General features: G+C 34.9%; 1 protein-coding gene and 1 long non-coding RNA gene across 8 annotated transcripts in view; one reads left to right on the top strand and one right to left on the bottom strand.

Annotated features, from left to right (window-relative positions):
- USO1 (USO1 vesicle transport factor) overlaps positions 1-18468 on the bottom strand; it is an 89970-nt gene that overhangs the window by 37493 nt on the left and 34009 nt on the right. For all 3 annotated transcript variants that reach the window (XM_077882504.1, XM_077882505.1, XM_077882506.1), the window contains 4 exons: positions 8845-8945; positions 8358-8460; positions 7958-8013; positions 3318-3438 (listed from right to left, as the gene is read on the bottom strand). In XM_077882504.1, the coding sequence (XP_077738630.1) occupies positions 3318-3438; positions 7958-8013; positions 8358-8460; positions 8845-8945 (381 nt within the window). The remainder of the gene's footprint in view (positions 1-3317; positions 3439-7957; positions 8014-8357; positions 8461-8844; positions 8946-18468) is intronic.
- The window catches only part of LOC144304077 (uncharacterized), a 59079-nt gene that overhangs the window by 8130 nt on the left and 32481 nt on the right, over positions 1-18468 (top strand). The gene's annotated exons all lie outside the window — the stretch shown is intronic.

Below are 18468 nucleotides of genomic sequence, written 5' to 3'. Positions count from 1 at the left end.
TCTCTTTCAGCCCTCAGTCTCTTTCACCAAGACTTGCTCCTCTATCTCTTAACATTAGTACAGCTTAGGTTTTGTTTGAGCACTTCCCTTCTCGCTCCTTACTCATCCAAACGGACTCATCTAATCTTTAACCTCATTTATCTAATTTTGTTTCATCTATCATTTATATTGTAAGTACTCAAATCTTTATCTTCAGGCTGCCCTTCTCTCCAGATTAATATAGCCAAATATCAACTTCAACTATATTATTCAATTTGCTAATCTCAGTACAGTCAATGCAAATAAACATTTTCTTCTCCAACCTTAGTGCTAGGTTTTCAGATCAATCTCTCATTGATTATACACACAAGTACAAATGCTGAATTAAAAAAAAAAAAAGTCTTGTTGGGACACCTGGGTGGCTCAGCGGTCGGGCATCTGCCTTCAGCTCTGGGCATGATCCTGGAGTCGCGGGACTGAGTCCCACATTGGGCTCCCTGCATGGAGCCTGCTTCTCCCTCTGCCTGTGTCTCTGCCTCTCTCTGTGTCTCTCATGAATAAATTAAAAAAAAATTTTTTTTTAAAGTCTCAGGAGCAATAAAGAATTGAAAGTTTAGCAGGCTAACTCTGATAAGAAAATGAGTATTTAGAGAGGTAAACAAGTATAAATACCTTTTGGCTGGAAGTATATTTCTCAATCTTAAAAAACCTAAAACTTTTATTTTGATAGACTGATGGGGCAAGGGAAAATAAATCAAACCCAAGAGTATACACAAGGTGGGAAAGGAATCTAATTGCAAATTCTCCACTAATAAGCTGAGACTTCAAAGGGCTATGTCCTCAGGGTGAGAATAACCAAAATTTTTCTAATCCTTATAGATCTTAGAGCTTGGTTTTGAATTGCCTAAGTGGTCTAGGAACTCTCAAGCCTTAAACCTGGACTAAGTTGATCCCAGATAAACTGCACTCCCAGGGCCTGGCAGAAACAACTATGTTTTCTCTAAAAGAAATTATCTCCACCCTAGGCTTCAAATTCCTATGAATAATTCTGTTAAATAAAACATAACACATAATCAAAGATAATCACACATACAGAAAACATTATAAAATGTATAAGAACCAACAGAGCAAAAGTTCCCGATCCACAAAGACCTGAAATACTGGGACCACTAGACACAGACTATGAAAAATTTGTTTCTTGTGTTTGAAGAAGTAAAAAGTTAGTTGAAAATATCTGCAGAGAGAGGTGCCGGAGTTGTGCAGTCGGCTGGGCATCTGACTCTTGGTTTTCACTCAGGTGGTGATCTCAGGGTCGTGGCATCAAGCCCCGGTTCATCGGAGGGTCTGCTTAGGATTCTTTCTCTCTCCCTAGCCCTTTGCCCATCCCCCTGCTCACACGAACTCTGTTAAATAAATACATACATACATACATACATACATACATAAATGTTTAAAATAAAGAAAAGAAAAAATATCCGTAGAGAAAAGTAAATTATAAAAAACTACACAGCAAGTTTCCTAAAGAACCAAACAACTTCCAGAAAAGAGAAATTAAAAATTCAATGGATGTACGTTGACTTAAACTTACCTTTCACAATATATTAAGTCAAATCATGTTGTATACCTCACACTTGTAGGTCAACTGTGTTTCAGTAAAAATGAGGGAAAAAGAATCTCTCAATAGACATGTTTAACAGCAGATTAAATATAGGTGAAGATGAATAGTTTATTTTTGCTTTTGTCATCAAAATAAAAAGCTTTTGCACAGTGAAGGAAACAATCAACAAAATTTAAAAGGCAACCTACAAAAAGGGGTATTTGCAAATGACATACCTTTAAAGGGTTTGTTTCTATAAAGAACTTATAAAACTCAATATCCCAAAAAAGTAATCCAATTACAAAACAGGCAGAAGACACAAAGAGATGATTTTCCAAAGAAGATATCCAGATGGCCAACAGACACATGAAAAGATGCTCAGTATCACTTATTATCAAGGAAATACAAATCAAAACTATAATGAGATTTCACCCATACCTGCCAGAAAGGCTAAAATCAACAAGACAAAAAAACTACAGGTGTTGGTGAGGATGGGAAAAAGAACACTCCTACAACTGTTGGTGGGAATGCAAACTGGTACAGCTGCTCTGGAAAACAGTATATACGTTACTCAGGTTAAAAACAACTACCCTGGGATGCCTGGGTGGCTCAGCAGTTGAGTGTCTACCTTTGGCTCAGGGCGTGATCCCAGAGTCCCAGGATCGAGTCCCGCATTGGGCTCCTTGCAAGGAGCCTGCTTTTCCCTCTGCTATGTCTCTACCTCTCTCTGTGTGTCTCATGAATAAATAAATAAAATGCTTAAAACAAACAAAAAACCACAACTACCCTATGATCCAGCAGTGGCACTACTAAGTATTTACCCAAAGAATACAAAAATACTAGTTCAAAAGGACACATGCACCCCAATGTTTTTATTTATAGCAACATTATCTCTAATAGCCAAACTGTAGAAACAGCCCAAGTGTCCATTGACTGATGAATAGAATAAGATGTGGTGTATATATATATATACACACAATGGAATGTTGTACTCAGCCACAAAAAGGAATAAAATCTTGCCATTTGCTCCACATGGATGGAGCTTAGAAAAAGACAAACACCATATGTGGAATTTAAGAAACGAAATAGATGTTCATAGGGAAAAAAAGAGAGAGGCAAACAAAGAAACCAAACTCTTAACTCTAGAGAACCAACAGCGGGAGGTGGGTGGGTGGATGGGTTAATAGGTGATGGGGATTAAGGAGTGTACTTGTGATGAGCATGGGATGATGTATGGAAGTGCTGAATCACTATATTGTACACCTGAAACTAATATCACATAGTATATTAACTATCTGGAATTTAAATAAAAACTTAAAATAATAAATAAGTGTAGGTGAAGAAAGAACTGTTGAAATAGATAACAGGTCAGAAGTAATAAACCAGAATAGAGCTTGGAAAGACAAAAAGATGGAAAACACAGAAGAGAAAGTAAAATAAAGTGAGAGTCAAATCAGATGACAGAAAACTTGATTCTGAGTTTAGAAAGATAGGAAAAAATGTAGCAGAGCAGTATTTGAAGAGAGATAGCTGAGATTTTCCAGAAATGATGAAAGACACCAACCTAGATTCCAGAAGCCTAACAAATTTCAAATAGGATAAATAAGAAATCCATACTCTGCAAACCATAATGAAAGAAAGAATATAATGAGTTCTCATTTCTCCCTCTAATGGCATTCCCTAGAAGTTAACAATTTAGTGAGCACAAAAGGAATCTCTCTAAATCAATCTCATACTATACCTCCATCACTGTTCCCCTCCTCTGTAATAATGTCCAGTAGTCTCTCAAAAGCATTTTCAAAAGCAACAATTTTCTGGATTGCTCCATTGCTTCTGGTTAGTGCCTGCAGTAGTAATACACCCTTATGGAGAAAAAAAGATAATGTTTAGTAGAGAACAACTTTTATAAGACATTTAAAAACCACAGATTTTAGAAGTGCAGAAATTTCACAGAGGTGAGCAGTATGCCTCTCTAAGATTATAAATCTCAAAGGGACAGGGCCTAGACTAGAATCCATGTTTACCAACTCCTAATTCCATTTCCTTTTCACTGCACAATATAAATATGCAACAATTCTTACATATTCATCAATCATTACTCAGCTTTAATCATGGCCTGAGAAAGCTGGGCACAATAATGTGTCTCAGAGATGCTTTTGTATGTGCTTCACAATAGCAATGGTATGAAATTGTGAATTCAATAATATAAATCTACAAACATCATCACATTCTAGAACAGAAAATTCTATTCTCCTGTAATTATCTGGCCTCTAAATGCCCAAAACTTGATTCTAAGTCAATAGAAAAAAATAAAATAAAGTAAAACAATTCACAGCAGTCTTTGCTTCTGATTCTTAGTTTTTCTTAGCTCCCGTAAGCTGGATTTAATTTATATATTCTGCAACTTCTTCATTATCATTCAAGAAAAACTTGCTGTTACTCATTTCTATTTATTTCACCATTAAATAACAAGTATTTTGTAATAATACCATTTGCTGATTCTTTGAAACCACATTTTTTATGAAAACCGATTTTTTTTTTTGAAAAATGGTATTTTTTAGGGGAAAAAAAGGCAGATACTTGACAAAAAGAAGAATAGCAAAAGAGTAGTTCGAAAGTCCTAAAAAAGGCAAATTAGCTTATTGGGCAGATAAATATTCATGTAAGACAAAAAAAAAAAAATTTAAAAAGCCCATGGCCTTCCAGACTTGTTCTACTCATTTTCCTGACTGCCAAGTCTCAAAAGTGAGATGAAAAAAAGGTAAAAGGGGTTATTTTCAGATGTCAAATTCTCCCACTTAATGCTGCCAACTCAAATTTAACCACTAACAAAGGGGGGAAGGAATGCTGTAGAAAGAACACTAAGGCTGAGTTAGATAAAGTGGGTTTTAAAAATGGTTGTCCTAGGGCAGCCCCGGTGGCCCAGCGGTTTAGCGCTGCCTTGAGCCCAGGGTGTGATCCTGGAGACCCAGAATTGAGTCCCATGTCGGGCTCCCTGCATGGAGCCTCCTTCCCCCTCTGCCTGTGTCTCTGCCTCTCTCTCTCTCTTTCTGTCTCTCATGAATAAAGTCTTTAAAAAATAATAATAAAAATAAAAAAAATAAAAATGGCTGTCCATACTAGTTGTGCAACCTTAACTAGATTACATAAATTCTGAATCTTAGGGATGCCTGGGTGGCTCAGCGGTTGAGCATCTGCCTTTGGCCCAGGGCGTGATCCCTGAGTCCCAGGATTGAGTCCCACATTAGGCTCCCTTCGTGGAGTCTGCTTCTCCCTTTGCCTGTGTCTCTGCCTCTCTCCTTGTCATGAATAAATAAAATCTTAAAAAAAAAAAATTCTGAGTCTTAGTATACCCATATGTAAAACAAGGATAATATCTTTGTCATAGGATTTTTATTAGAAGTAAAGGAGATAGGGCCGCCTGGGTGGCTCAGCGACTGAGCATATATGCCTTCGGCTCGGGGCGTGGTCCCATGGTCCTGGGATCAAGTCCCGTATCGGGCTCCTTGAGTGGAGCCTGCTTCTCCCTCTGCCTGTGTCTCTGCCTCTCTCTCTCTCTCTCTGTCTCTCATGAATAAATAAACTATTTAAAAAAAAAGAAGTAGTAGTAGTAAAGGAGATAAAATAACTTCTATGGAAGCTACCAGGTTTATATGTAAATGGCACTTATATTTTTTAAGTTCTCAATACACATTTATTTTTTCTGACTAAAGAGATACACTGCTCTAATCAAACATACCCACTAAAACGCTATTAAGAATGAAAAGTATGGGCAGCCCCGGTGGCTCAGCGGTTTAGCGCCATCTTCAGCCCAGGGCCTGATCCTGGAGACCTGGGATCGAGTCCCACATCTGGCTCCCTGTATGGAGCCTGCTTCTCCCTCTGCCTGTGTCTCTGCCTCTCTCTCTTTCTCTCTGTGTCTCTCATGAATAAATAAATAAAATCTTAAAAAAAATGAAAAATATACTCATCGGTCATTTAAATTTAAAGTGAACACCAAATCCTTATTTAAAAACTGGTAATTAAAGGCATTTATCTGTTTATTCTGCTTTTCATGTATGAACTATACTTCAGAGTAACAAATTAGACTACTTGATGAAGTTCTTCTTTGCAGAAGATTATAGCTTAATAAGTGTGAAATAATGATAGAATTATAGAAATCATTGTTTTGCAATAATGATAGAATTATAGAAATCATTATTTTGCAACTCTCAACAAAATAACTGATTAAAGCAATGACTATTAATGAATGATCAGATAGAACTTATAAATCTGATGTAAGGTTGATAGAGGATTTATAATGGAGAGATCCAAATCAAATCCACTGATCACTAAAAATGAGACAGCCAAATATTACGTTTCCTTGTGTGTTGCAAAATTAAGTTCACTGTATCATCTAGGAAATATCTCAGCAAAGAGGTGAACCAAAACATAATCAAGGCCTTTAGATAAGTTAGCAGACATAACAATCGGATGTAATGTGAGAACCTTATCTGGACCGCGATCTGAAAAAAACCAACTGTAAAAAATATCTTGGACAAATGCAAAACCTGAATATGAAATGGTTCTTATTGAAACTGAGGACTAAGACATCATGGTTAACTTATTATGTGATACTGGCATTATAGTTCTATCAGAAAATATATATATAGCATGTATACTAAAGTATGTAATGGCAAAATTATATTGCTTGTTTCGATGCTTTTAAACATTCCAGTCATAAATAAAGGACAGTGGTGAGAGGAGGGGTAGATGAAACAAATATAACAAAATCTTGAAAACTGATAGGTTTAAAGGGCAGGTTTGTCTGTGTTCTACTTTTGTGTGTGTTTACATTTCTCATAATAAAAAATTCAATAACAGAACTACAGTCTATCACCTAGAAGTAAGCTGGTATCTCCTAGAGTTTTTCAATCTTTTTTTATAATTTTTAAGCACTAAGTATCCTAAATAAATAGGATAGTGTCAGTGCGCCTATAGTAAATGACCAACTAATTCTCTAATCCAGATAAAAATTAAGGTTTAAAATATAAAACATGGGCCTAAGAATCTTTAATGATATGCACCTAGGGAGGCTACTCAATGGTGACAACTATCATTGAATACAACTAGAAAGTTGGTTAAAAAAGCAAAAAGAAAATACTTTTTAAAGAATAAAAAAGAAAAAGACATGGGAGTGGAAAAAGGTAGTATATTGTTTCAGGCGATCACAGAGTGCCAATAAGAACCATCAGAGGTGCCGTTTAGTTGCCTCTGGTTTCTGGTGTCAACTGAGGTGTATTATGGTATGTTTTATTACATAAGGTTATAAGAGTAATTATCCACAAAAAATTCAAATGAACATGTTTACTAAACCCAAGAAAAGGTGGCAGTAAAACATAAAAACAAAGAATCTAGAGGTTAAATCCAAAATATAAACTTAATCCCTAATCTTAAATTAATGAAAAGCAACATAAAAAGATAATCTTTTTATCTGTGTCAAATAAAAACTGAGAAAAAAAGTAGGGTGCCTGGGTGGCTCAGTCAGGTTAAGTGTCCAATTTTTTAGCTCAGGTCTTGATCTCAGGGTTGTGAGTTTGAGCCCCACATTGCGTGTGGAGATTACTTAAAAATAAAATCTTTAAAAACATTTTAAGGGACACCTGGGTGGTTCAGAGGTGGGGCGTCTGCCTCCAGCTCGGGGTGTGGTCCCGGAGTCCCAGGATCGAGTCCTCCATTGGTTTCCCTACATGGAGCTGGCTTCTCCCCCTGCCTGTGTCTCTGTCTCTCTCTTTGTGTCTCTCATTAATAAATAATTTTAAAAAAAGGCATTATACTCTTGACCAAGTTGTAGATAACCACAAAAATGTTTAAGCAACAACAACAAAAAAATCAGTCAAACTTATATGCAAATAATAAAATCAATAATAAAAAAATAAATCAGAATGGAAAATAACTACAGAGTTATCATGCTCTATAGTTAAATGAAGATTACAAGGAAAATCATTTGAAATGCATATTCAATCAAGTAAGGTTGAGAATTCCAAACCTAATTCTTAAAGTTTACACAGTTCAACGTTTGGGGATATTTCCTTTACTCTTTCTGGAGGCAGAATTTGGTGTCAATATAACCTTTTAGAAGAGGATGAAAGAAATCCTAAACTTGTGGAAACCATAAATTTGAATACCAAAATAATCTATGCCAAAATATTAGATAATCAGGAAACAAAAAAATAATGTGATCCTACTGTATATAACTTTAAAAAGGTTTAAAGGATTGGCCAATACCCCCGTTTTCCAAATCTAAATTATGACACTGAATAAGGATCAACAAAGATTTCATTTGCAAAGAGATAGGAAAAAAAAGCTGCATATTCTTAGACTTCTTCGAATTTAACTTACATCATTACGTATGACTTCCCTGGAATCTGCTAATAAGTCCATTAATCTTGAAACACCTAGAACATATAACCATGTGAAAAACAGTGGCAGATCAAAAACAGAAACAGTGATTCAAATTATACAATTTATTAACACATCATTTTAGTCCCCTCTTTAGGAATGATCCTCACTTTTAAATCAAAAATTAAGGGATCCCTGGGTGGCGCAGCGGTTTGGCGCCTGCCTTTGGCCCAGGGCGCGATCCTGGAGACCCGGGATCGAGTCCCACATCGGGCTCCCGGTGCATGGAGCCTGCTTCTCCCTCTGCCTGTCTCTGCGCCTCTCTCTCTCTCTCTGTGACTATCATAAATAAATAAAAATAAATAAAAAATAAAATAAAAAATTAAGATGAGTCACTTACCCATGGGACTGACTAAAATGATTTGCTGCACCTGAGGTCCTAGCTGTTTTAAAAGAGAAGTAAGAAGCTTCACACCAGGCCAGCGGACATGGAAATCAAATTCCTGTAATATAAGAATTTAAAATATTTAGCATATGTAATTTACATTAAAAAAAATTTTTTTTTCAACTAATAGTACTACCAAAAACTACAAATAAACACAGTTTGGCAAATTTTTAACAAGTAACTTAAGAAATAAAAAGCGATAAAAAGAAAATAGTTAATATAAATTGATTAAACTGTTCCTGACTAGGTGAAATAAAAATGGAAATAAGCAGACAATATTTTTACAAATTATAGTCCTTAAAACATGCATGTGAATCTCTTGCAATTATACAACAAATTTCACCTTAAAAAGGTACGTATGTGCTTCCTCAGTAACACTCAAAAGGTAAAAAACAAACAAAAACTTATTAAGATGACAAAAACACCAAGATTCTTTATTTACCTCCAATAAAGATAACAGGAGAGTGACATTTTCCTGCTGCTTAATGAAAATTTCTGTAAACTGGCTTCCGAAATCCTCACTCTGCCTTGTGGAATTTTCTTCTGTAATATTCAAAGAAAAATGTTATTTCAATATGATGCTATGTTATTTTAAAGTATCCTTCTTGTTGAGGGTACTAAGTAGAAATGATAATTTTCTTAGAATAGTGTGGCCGGTCGTGATAGCACAATTATGCTGGAAAGATTATCCTTAAAATAATTTTCAATGTCACTTAAATAAAAGTTATTCTTTAAATGTTTAAATATGATATTCAAAGAAAAGACATCTAGATTTTCACATCTTTTCAAAGACTTTTTTTAGGTTAAACTTCTAATTAGGGCACAAGGGAGCTTAGTAGAGTGGCAGAGATATTCTATCTCAAGTATGATAGAGATTACACTATTAAAAAAAAAAAAAAAAAAAAAAAAAGAGATTACACTATTATTCACATTTACCAAAACACATAGGACTATACAAATACAAAGAGTAAATTTCACTGTGTATAAATTATACCTTCAAACCTCCCTCCCTCTAAAAACATTATTGAACATAGAGTCCTTGTTGACTTGTTACTGTGTTAAATAATTTAATTATAAAATTAAACCAATCATCTGCATATTCTTCAGTATTTTTTCAAAAAATTAACATATATATGTATACTATAAAGTTAATTGGCAATAAAATCAGAATTTGACATTTAATTTTACATTTATTCCTTAAATTATTTTATAATTGTCCTTTAAGACTTAACAGTCTTTAGATTAAACTACGTATTGTTTCAATGTCAAAAAAATATAAAGGACCACTAAAAACTGAAGCAATAATTACCAAAGTAAATAATCATTTAAAATCTGCCTATGTTATATATGCAATTTAGAGATAGCAAATATACTACTCCCATTCCCTCACCCATGCCAGACACAACTAACTCTTTTCCACATATTGCTCCAGGCAGTGACTATAAACCAGTGGAGCTGGCAGTCAATACCCCTCAAATAGTTCTCTTCTAATGTGAGATTTTAATATTAATATACTTTAGAAATGGAAAAAAAAAACCAGATGATAGGAAAAGCAAAAACAATCCAACAGTGACAGTGATGATCACATCTAATTATTTGTAGAAAAAAGACGAGAGCAAAAGTAGAAGTGTTTTTCAATACTAAGTACCCAAATATGCTGGGTTTAGCCTTCAGAAACTCCAGGAAATATTTCTCTTATCTCGTGTCAGTAAAGGAATTAAATGTTTTCAGGCCTTCAAACTACACTACTTAAAAAAACTTCAATTTTGAAAGGATTACTCTGGCAGCTGTGCTGAGAACAGAATGTCAGGGGAACCAGGGGAAGAGAAAGACAATAATCAATAGAGACAAAAAGCAATAATCAAGGAAAGCAGTAAGAATGTCTTAGATCTTAGTGGTAATAATTTTTTTTTTTTTTTTTTGAAATTTACCATTTACTGGGACGAAAAACACTGTGAAGAAACAAGCTGATTACAAAGAGAAGTTTCATTTTGGACACGTCAAGTATGTGACACATTATAAAGATTTGAGTAAAGATACCAAGTAAGCAGTTGGATAAAGCTAACCCTAGGTGTCATTAGAGAAGTTTGGGTTGGACATACACATGAGAGTGCTAACCATATAAATGATACTTAAAGTTACAGAACAGTATGATAAAGAGCATCCGTATAATACTTCCAGCTAACATCATACTTAATGGTGAAAGACTGAATTCTTTCCACTTGAGAGCAGTAAAGAGGCAAGAATATCCACTTTTACCACTTCTAGTCAACACTGTACAGGAGTGGCATAAGGTAGAAAAAAGAAATAAAAGGCATAACAGATTGGAAAGGAAGAAATAAAACTATATTTACAAGTGATATATTTATGTAAAAATCCTATGAAATCTATAAAAAAGCTATTAGAACTAACAAGTGAGGCGAGCATAATTATGGGATATAAGGTTAATACACAAAATTAACTGCATTTCTATATACTGGCAATGAAAAATTAGAAACCGAAACTTAAAAATAGTACCACTTAAAACAGCACCAAAAACTGTTACAGATTTAGGGATAAATCTGACAAGAGATGTATAAGAATTATGCTTTGAAAGCTCCAAAATGGTACTGAAAGAAATCAAAGGAAGACCTAAATAAACATATTACTGTGTTCCTGCATTAGAAGGTGCAATAGTGTTAAGATGTCAGTTTCCCCCAAATCAATCGACAGATTCAACAGCATCTGAATCAAAATCTCAGTCAGCCTTTTATGGTAGAAATTGACAAAGTGATTCTAAGATAAGGGAATGCAAAGAACCTAAAAGAGCGAACAGAACTTTGAAAAGGAATGAAGCTAGAGGACTTCTACTTCATAATTTCAAGATTATGAAGTTAAAGTAAGCGAGACAGTATCCGATTGGCAAAAAGATAGACACACAGACCAATAAAATAGAAAGTCCAGAAACAGACTTACTAGCTCAAACCCAAGTGTAAAACTAGAAACCAAAGACCTAAACACAGGAGTTAAAACTACAAAACTTTTAAAAGAAAACATAGGAGAAAATCTTATTTACTTTATGTTTAGCAAAGAGTTCATAAATAGAAAAGTCTAAATTATAAAATTAAAAAAATCAATAAATTAAAACTTCTGCTTTTCAAAATACAGTGTTCAGAAAATCAACTAGAAGAAAGTATTTGTGAAATAAACATTGCAAAGAATTTGTATCTAGAATATATAAGGAGGGGATCCCTGGGTGGCTCAGCGGTTTAGCATCTGCCTTTGGCCCAGGGCACAATCCTGGAGTCCCGGGATCGAGTCCCACGTCGGGCTCCCAGAGTGGGGCCTGCTTCTCCCTCTGCCTGTGTCTCTGCCTTTCTCTATCATGAATAAATAAATAAATCTTAAAAAAAAAAAGAAAAAGAGCCTTCAATGTTTAAAAAACAAACAATATATAAGGAATTCTTACAACTCAAGTATGAGACAAAAAAAAAAAAAAAAAAAAACCCCACTAAAAACAAACAAAAGGGGATCCCTGGGTGGCGCAGCGGTTTAGCGCCTGCCTTTGGCCCAGGGCGCGATCCTGGAGACCCGGGATTGAATCCCACATCGGGCTCCCGGTGCATGGAGCCTGCTTCTCCCTCTGCCTATGTCTCTGTCTCTCTGTGTGTGACTATCTCTGTGTGTGACTATCATAAATAAATAAAAATTTACAAAAAAAAAATTAAAAAAAAAAACAAAAATAACCCAAAAAAACCCCCAAAATTTGAATAAACACTTGACCAAAGAAAAGTTACATGGATAACAAACAAAACAAAACAAAAAAAATCATGTAAGTTTTCAATATTATTATTCATTAAAAAATTACAAATTAAAACTACCATGAGATATTATTTCACACCTATTAGAATGGCTAAAAAAATTTTTTTTTTCAAAGATTCCATCCATTCATTTGACAGAGAGAGAGAGAGAGAGAAACACAAGCAGGGGGGAGTGGAAGAGGGAGAAGCAGGCTCCTTGCTGAGCAGGGAACCTGATGTGGGGCTAGATCCCAGGACCTGGAGATCATGATCTGAGCCTAAGGCAGATGCTTAACCGACTGAGCCACCCAGGTGCCCTGAATGGCTAAAATTATAAAAGACTCACCATATCAGGTATTGGAGAGGATGTGGAGGACCTGGAACTCTCATATACTCTTATGCACATTCCAATATAAAATGGTACAACTACTTTGAAAAAAGTTTGGCAATTTCTTCTAAAGCTAAAATACACCTATTACATCACTTAGCCATTCTACTCCTAGGTATTTACTGAAGAGAAATGAAAACATACATCCACACAAAGACTTGTATGTGAATGTTCACAAAAGCTTTACATGTCATAGCTAAAAACCAGAAACAACCCCAAATGACCAACAACAGGGGAATGAACTAACAAACTGCTGTATATTCATACAACAGAATCATACTCAACAATTATTTATTTATTTATTTTTAAAAGATTTTATTTATTTATGAAAGACGCAGAGAGAGAGAGAGAGAGGCAGAGACACAGGCAGAGGGAGAAGCAGGCTCCATGCAGGAAGCCTGATGTGGGACTCGATCTCGGAAGTCCAGGATCATGCCCTGAGCCAAATGCTCAACCGCTGGGCCACCCAGGTGTCCCTCAACAATTTTTAAAAATTTAACTATTGATATAAACATGGATGAAAATAAAAATAATTATGTTATAGGAAAGAAGTCAGACAAAAAAAAAAAAACCCAAAAAACAAACAAAGAAGAAAGTATATACTGTATGGTCTCATTTATAAAAAATTCTAGAAAAATGCCAAGTAATCCACAGCAATAAAAGCAGATATGTGACTAAATGAGGCCTATGAAGAGGGATTGATTACAAACAAGCACAAGGGAATTTCTGGATATGTTCATTATTTTGGTGGTGGTGATGACAGTTTCATGGGTTTATACATATGTCAAAACTCATCATATTGTAACTTATGTGCAATCATTATATTTCAATTATACTTCAAAAATGCTGTTACGGGGCACCTGGGTGGCCCAGTCAGGTAGGCATCCAACTCTTGGTTTTGGCTCAGGTCCCGATTTTGGGTTGTGGGGTAGAGAGCCCAGCCTTGGGCTTAGAATTCTCTGCCTCTCTCTTTCCCCTCCCTGCCCACCTCCCTTGCACTCTCACCTGCATTCTCTCTAATAAATAAATAAAATGAAATCTTAAAAGAAAAAAAAAAGCTGTTGTGAGGGAGAAGAAATCCAAATCTGGTTTTTATTTCGGTGTTGTATATATGGTGGAGAATAAAAACTCAACTATAGGGGAAGACAGTAATATATGTGAGTGAAGCAGGCTGCTATAAGACAACAGGAAGGCTGGAGAGTATATGCCCTGCCTATAGGAAGCAGCAATTGACTGCCAAGTGGGAATGCAGGCCCAGCTGTCATCAGTTTTCAGAATTTTAAAAAATAGAAATCTAAAAATCCAAAATCTCATGTGAGGGGTGCTTAGGTAGCTCATTTGGTTAAGTGTCTGCCTTCGGCTCAGGCCATGATCCCAGGGCTCTGGGAATCAGCCCCGCATTTTCCCCTACTTCTCTCTTTCTTTCTCTCTGCCTGCCCCATCCCCTGCTTGTGCTGTCAAATAAATGAATAAAATCTTAAAAAAAAAAAAAAAAAAAAAAAAACACACCCCCCCCCCTCCCAAAATCTCATGTGAGTGAAAGCTCCCAATCTGATTTACCCCAAAGATACAGATGCAATGAAATGAAATGCTGGGACACCTGCACTCCGATGTCTATAGCAACAATGTCCACAATAGCCAAACTATGGAAGGAGCCTCGGTGTCCATCGAAAGATGAATGGATAAAGATGTGGTTTATGTATACAATGGAATATTACTCAGCCATTAGAAACGACAAATACAAAAAAAAAAAAAAGAAAAAAAAGAAAAAAAAAGAAACGACAAATACCCACCATTTGCTTCGATGTGGATGGAACTGGAGGGTATTATGCTGAGTGAAATAAGTCAATCGGAGAAGGACAAACATTATATGGTCTCATTCATTTGGGGAATATAAATAATAGTGAAAGGGAATAAAAGGGAAAGGAGAAAAAATGAGTGGGAAATATCAGAAAGGGAGACAGAACATGAGAGACTCCTAACTCTGGGAAACGAGGGGTGGTGGAAGGGGAGGTGGGGGGGGGGGTTGGGGTGACTGGGTGACAGGCACTGGGGGGGCACTTGATGGATGATCACTGGGTATTTATTCTATATGTTGGCAAATTGAACACCAATAAAAAATAAATTTATAAAAAAATAAAAAAGAAAGCTCCCAATTTGTAATACTGGCAACTTATTTAAATTATCTCAAATATTAAGTGGGTCACACAACCTTGCTTGTAAGACAGACAATGCCCTATGGCCAAAAGATTGTTGATCTCTAGAGAAAAGCTCAAAATAAAAATCATTGAATTTGGGAGAATATTATTAAAACTAATCTAAAATGGAAGGGAAAAAAACATATGGACTTAATGAATTCTTCCTATGAAATGTTTTTTAAAATGGTGAAAAGTTTTTATGTGGATAAATGCAAATAACTAAGCTAGGGGTTTAAGCCTCGGTTAGTTATTTCTCAAAATGCAGGACAGTGTGGCATGTTATCAAGTATTTGATGAAAACAACTGCCTTTGCACAAATGTATTTGTATTAAACAAAGTTGAATAGGTTTCTTTACTGCAGAATTCTCAGCACTTAATATACTAATGTAAATTTTGTGATGCTTCAGAGAGGAATACAGTATGTAAAGTTTATTTAACTATGGGCCCTTTTAATACAGAGGACTCTGAGACTTTTATGCTACACCTTACGAAATGCAAGTTTAACCCAAGAAACTGTTTAATTCAATATCTGCATTGAGCACAAGCTAAAAACTTGGCAAGAATAAGAGTTAACACATTTGATTTTTTTTCTGTAAACTCCTTAAAATACTGCGGCTTAACAGTATATAATTAAGATCAATGTTTTGAATTGAACTAGTAAAATATAATCCTGTTCCAAGAATCTAAATGGTACTGTTCCAACTAAATGGTACTTTGTTACTATAGTGAACATAAATCTAAGATAGTTCTATCAAATTAAAGATTGCTTTCTTACAAGTCCTTATTGTATACCTCTGGAAATATTTTAGTCCTATTTATATGACTGGCTTTAAACAAAATATGTATATATATTTTTATTCTTCAAATGTTTATTTACAGTTTTAATTTCTCCAGAAATATAAATAATATTTTAAAACATTTCTGGGGGGAATGCCTGCATGGCTCAGTCTCAGTCGGTTAAGAGATCAACTCTTGATTTTGCCTCAGGTAATAATCTCAGTAGGGCTCTGTGCTGGGCCTGGAGCCTACTTAAGATTCTCTCTTCCCCTTTGCCTCTCCTTCCACTTCTCCACTTGAAAAATGCACTTTCACATGCTCTCTTTCTCTTTCTCAAAGGAAAAAAAAAAAGAGAGGAAAAACCAAAAAAACATTTCTTGACCCTGTTTTGGAATTCTACTCCATATCAAGTTCATAACCATATTACAGAAGACAACACTGCTTTATAGAAAGAGATATTCTAGTAAAAGTAGTCCTAACTCATGGTGAAGGAGTATCAAGTAATCTTTGACACTGTGCTCAATTAAACAAGCACATTGTATTTTTAATGTTTGTCTAAATCTTCCATAAACTAGTTATGTAAATTATAAGACTTACTAAAGATAATCTAGTCAGAAAAATGGTCATTATGTATTAAATCAGAAATCTATTTAACAAACTAGAATTTAAATAAAAATTTGAAACAAAACAAAAGGAAAACAAATCTATGGGGTACTTAAAAAAAAAAGCATAATAAAAAAATTGTTGGAGCACTGGGTGGCACCATTGGTTAAGCATTCAACTCCTGGGTTTTAGCTCAGGTTGCGACCTCAGGGTCCTGAGATCAAGCCCCAAGTCAGGCTCTGCACTCAGCACAGAGTCAGCTTGAGATTCTGTCTCCCTCTCCCTTGACCCTCCTGCTCATGTTCTCTTTCTCTAAAATAAATAAATCTTAAAAAAAATTTACTGTTATCCTACTTACTAGATGATATTATATACATTACATGATCTCTGGGCTTCTATTTTTTCATCTTAAATTAATTTTTCTCACCTTTAGAAAAGAGAAAAATACCACCTACCTCACAGGCTACTTTGAGGCTCAAATAAGATAATGGACACGAAAGCACTGTAGATTTTAAAGCTCTGTCCAAAAATGATGAAACAACAATGGAAACAACTACGACTAAAATCTATTATCTAGTAAGGAAATCAGTTTATTTTCACAAGAGTAAAGGCATAAAACTTTGGTATTTTCTGCTTTCAAACAAGGGGTTCTAACGTCTCAAAGAGGGCTCCTGAGTGGCTCAATCAGTTAAGCATCTGCCTTTGGCTTAGGTCATGATCCTGGAGTCCCAGGATCAACTCCCACATCTGGCTCCCTGCGTGGCGGGGAGTCTGCTTCTCCCTTTACACCTCCTCCACTCATGCTGGCTCACACTTTCTCCTTCTTGCTCTCTCTCTCAAATAAATAAAATAAATATCTTTAAAAAACAAAACAAAAAACAAATGTCACAAAGGTAAGGCTATATACTTTATATAGCTATATATAAGGCTATACATGTTATAATAACACTTTAATAAGTTAGTTTTTTGTTAAGTACAGTTAACTTTGTTATATACTATTTTAAACCTATTTTATTTAGATAAGGATATTCCCTTCCTCATTTTTAAAAAGTTAAGGTTCTCAGGAAAAATGGCAAAACAAAATAAAATAAAATGTCATTACTTTAATTATGAGGAAAAGAAATATTAATATTAAATATAAATGGAACTTGAAACAGACTACCAGAAAAAGGAAAAACAATATTGGTGAGTTCTACGAGTTAATATAAAAAATGTCACTAACCAAACACTGTGCATGCATTATTTTAAAGGGACAATATCAATATATAAGTGTTTTCTAACCTGGAATACCTTTTCAGTTCTTGTTGAATACATGTAAAATTTATATATATACATATGTATGTATACATATTCAAACATTTTTATTTTTTTTTCAAACATTTTTATTTTTAAATAAAAATTCTTAAAAATTTTCTCCAAGAAGTATACAAACAAGTAATTTGAATAAGCTATCCTGCCAGAGAAAAGGCTTTACTGTTGTTTAAAGATGCACTATTTTCTGTGTTCTAGACAATAAATAAATTTAGTAGCTACAGAAAATTTTTTTTTTTTTTTTTTAATTTTTATTTATTTATGATAGTCACAGAGAGAGAGAGGCGCAGAGACACAGGAAGAGGGAGAAGCAGGCTCCACGCACCGGGAGCCCGATGTGGGATTCGATCCCGGGTCTCCAGGATCGCGCCCTGGGCCAAAGGCAGGCGCCAAACCGCTGCGCCACCCAGGGATCCCCAGAAAAAATTAATAGCAGTTATCAGATTATCAAACATTTCCCTTTAATTAGGGAATTCTTATATAGTGAAACAAATCTCTTTTTTACCAACCAGAAAAAATAATCACTTGACAGTGCCTTTTATATTACCAGGAATTATGCCTAAAAGCATCAAGCATATGTAAATGCAATCTTTTACCTTCCACATCATCTGAAAAGGTAGACAAAAATAAATAAAAAGTGGACAATGAAGAAAACAGTTTCTATGTTGAATATTTACAATAAAATAAATAAGAGCTTAAAAATGTCAAATAAGCAATAAAATCTCTTGAAGAAGAGACTCAACCATTTTATTCAAATATCTGATACAGCCTGAAAGAAATATAGCATATACTATATATTCAGGATTGTGAGACAGATTTATTATTAAATAAAGGACTGTAAATATCCTCAAGGTGAAGAACTGTAAAAGGGAGTTCATTATGTCAGCAAAGAATTGATGAAATAGTAGAGAAAAAGTATCAATAATGGAATGGAAGGGCATATTTCTCAATATCTAGATTTTTTTAAATTGGAACTTTCAGGATAAGCACATTTTCAGAACATAGTTTAA

This window comes from Canis aureus, chromosome 33 (genome assembly GCF_053574225.1).
Source record: "Canis aureus isolate CA01 chromosome 33, VMU_Caureus_v.1.0, whole genome shotgun sequence".
Taxonomy (NCBI): domain Eukaryota; kingdom Metazoa; phylum Chordata; class Mammalia; order Carnivora; family Canidae; genus Canis; species Canis aureus.
Note: the sequence above shows the minus strand (reverse complement) of the source record. Positions and strands in the feature narration are given on the sequence as shown.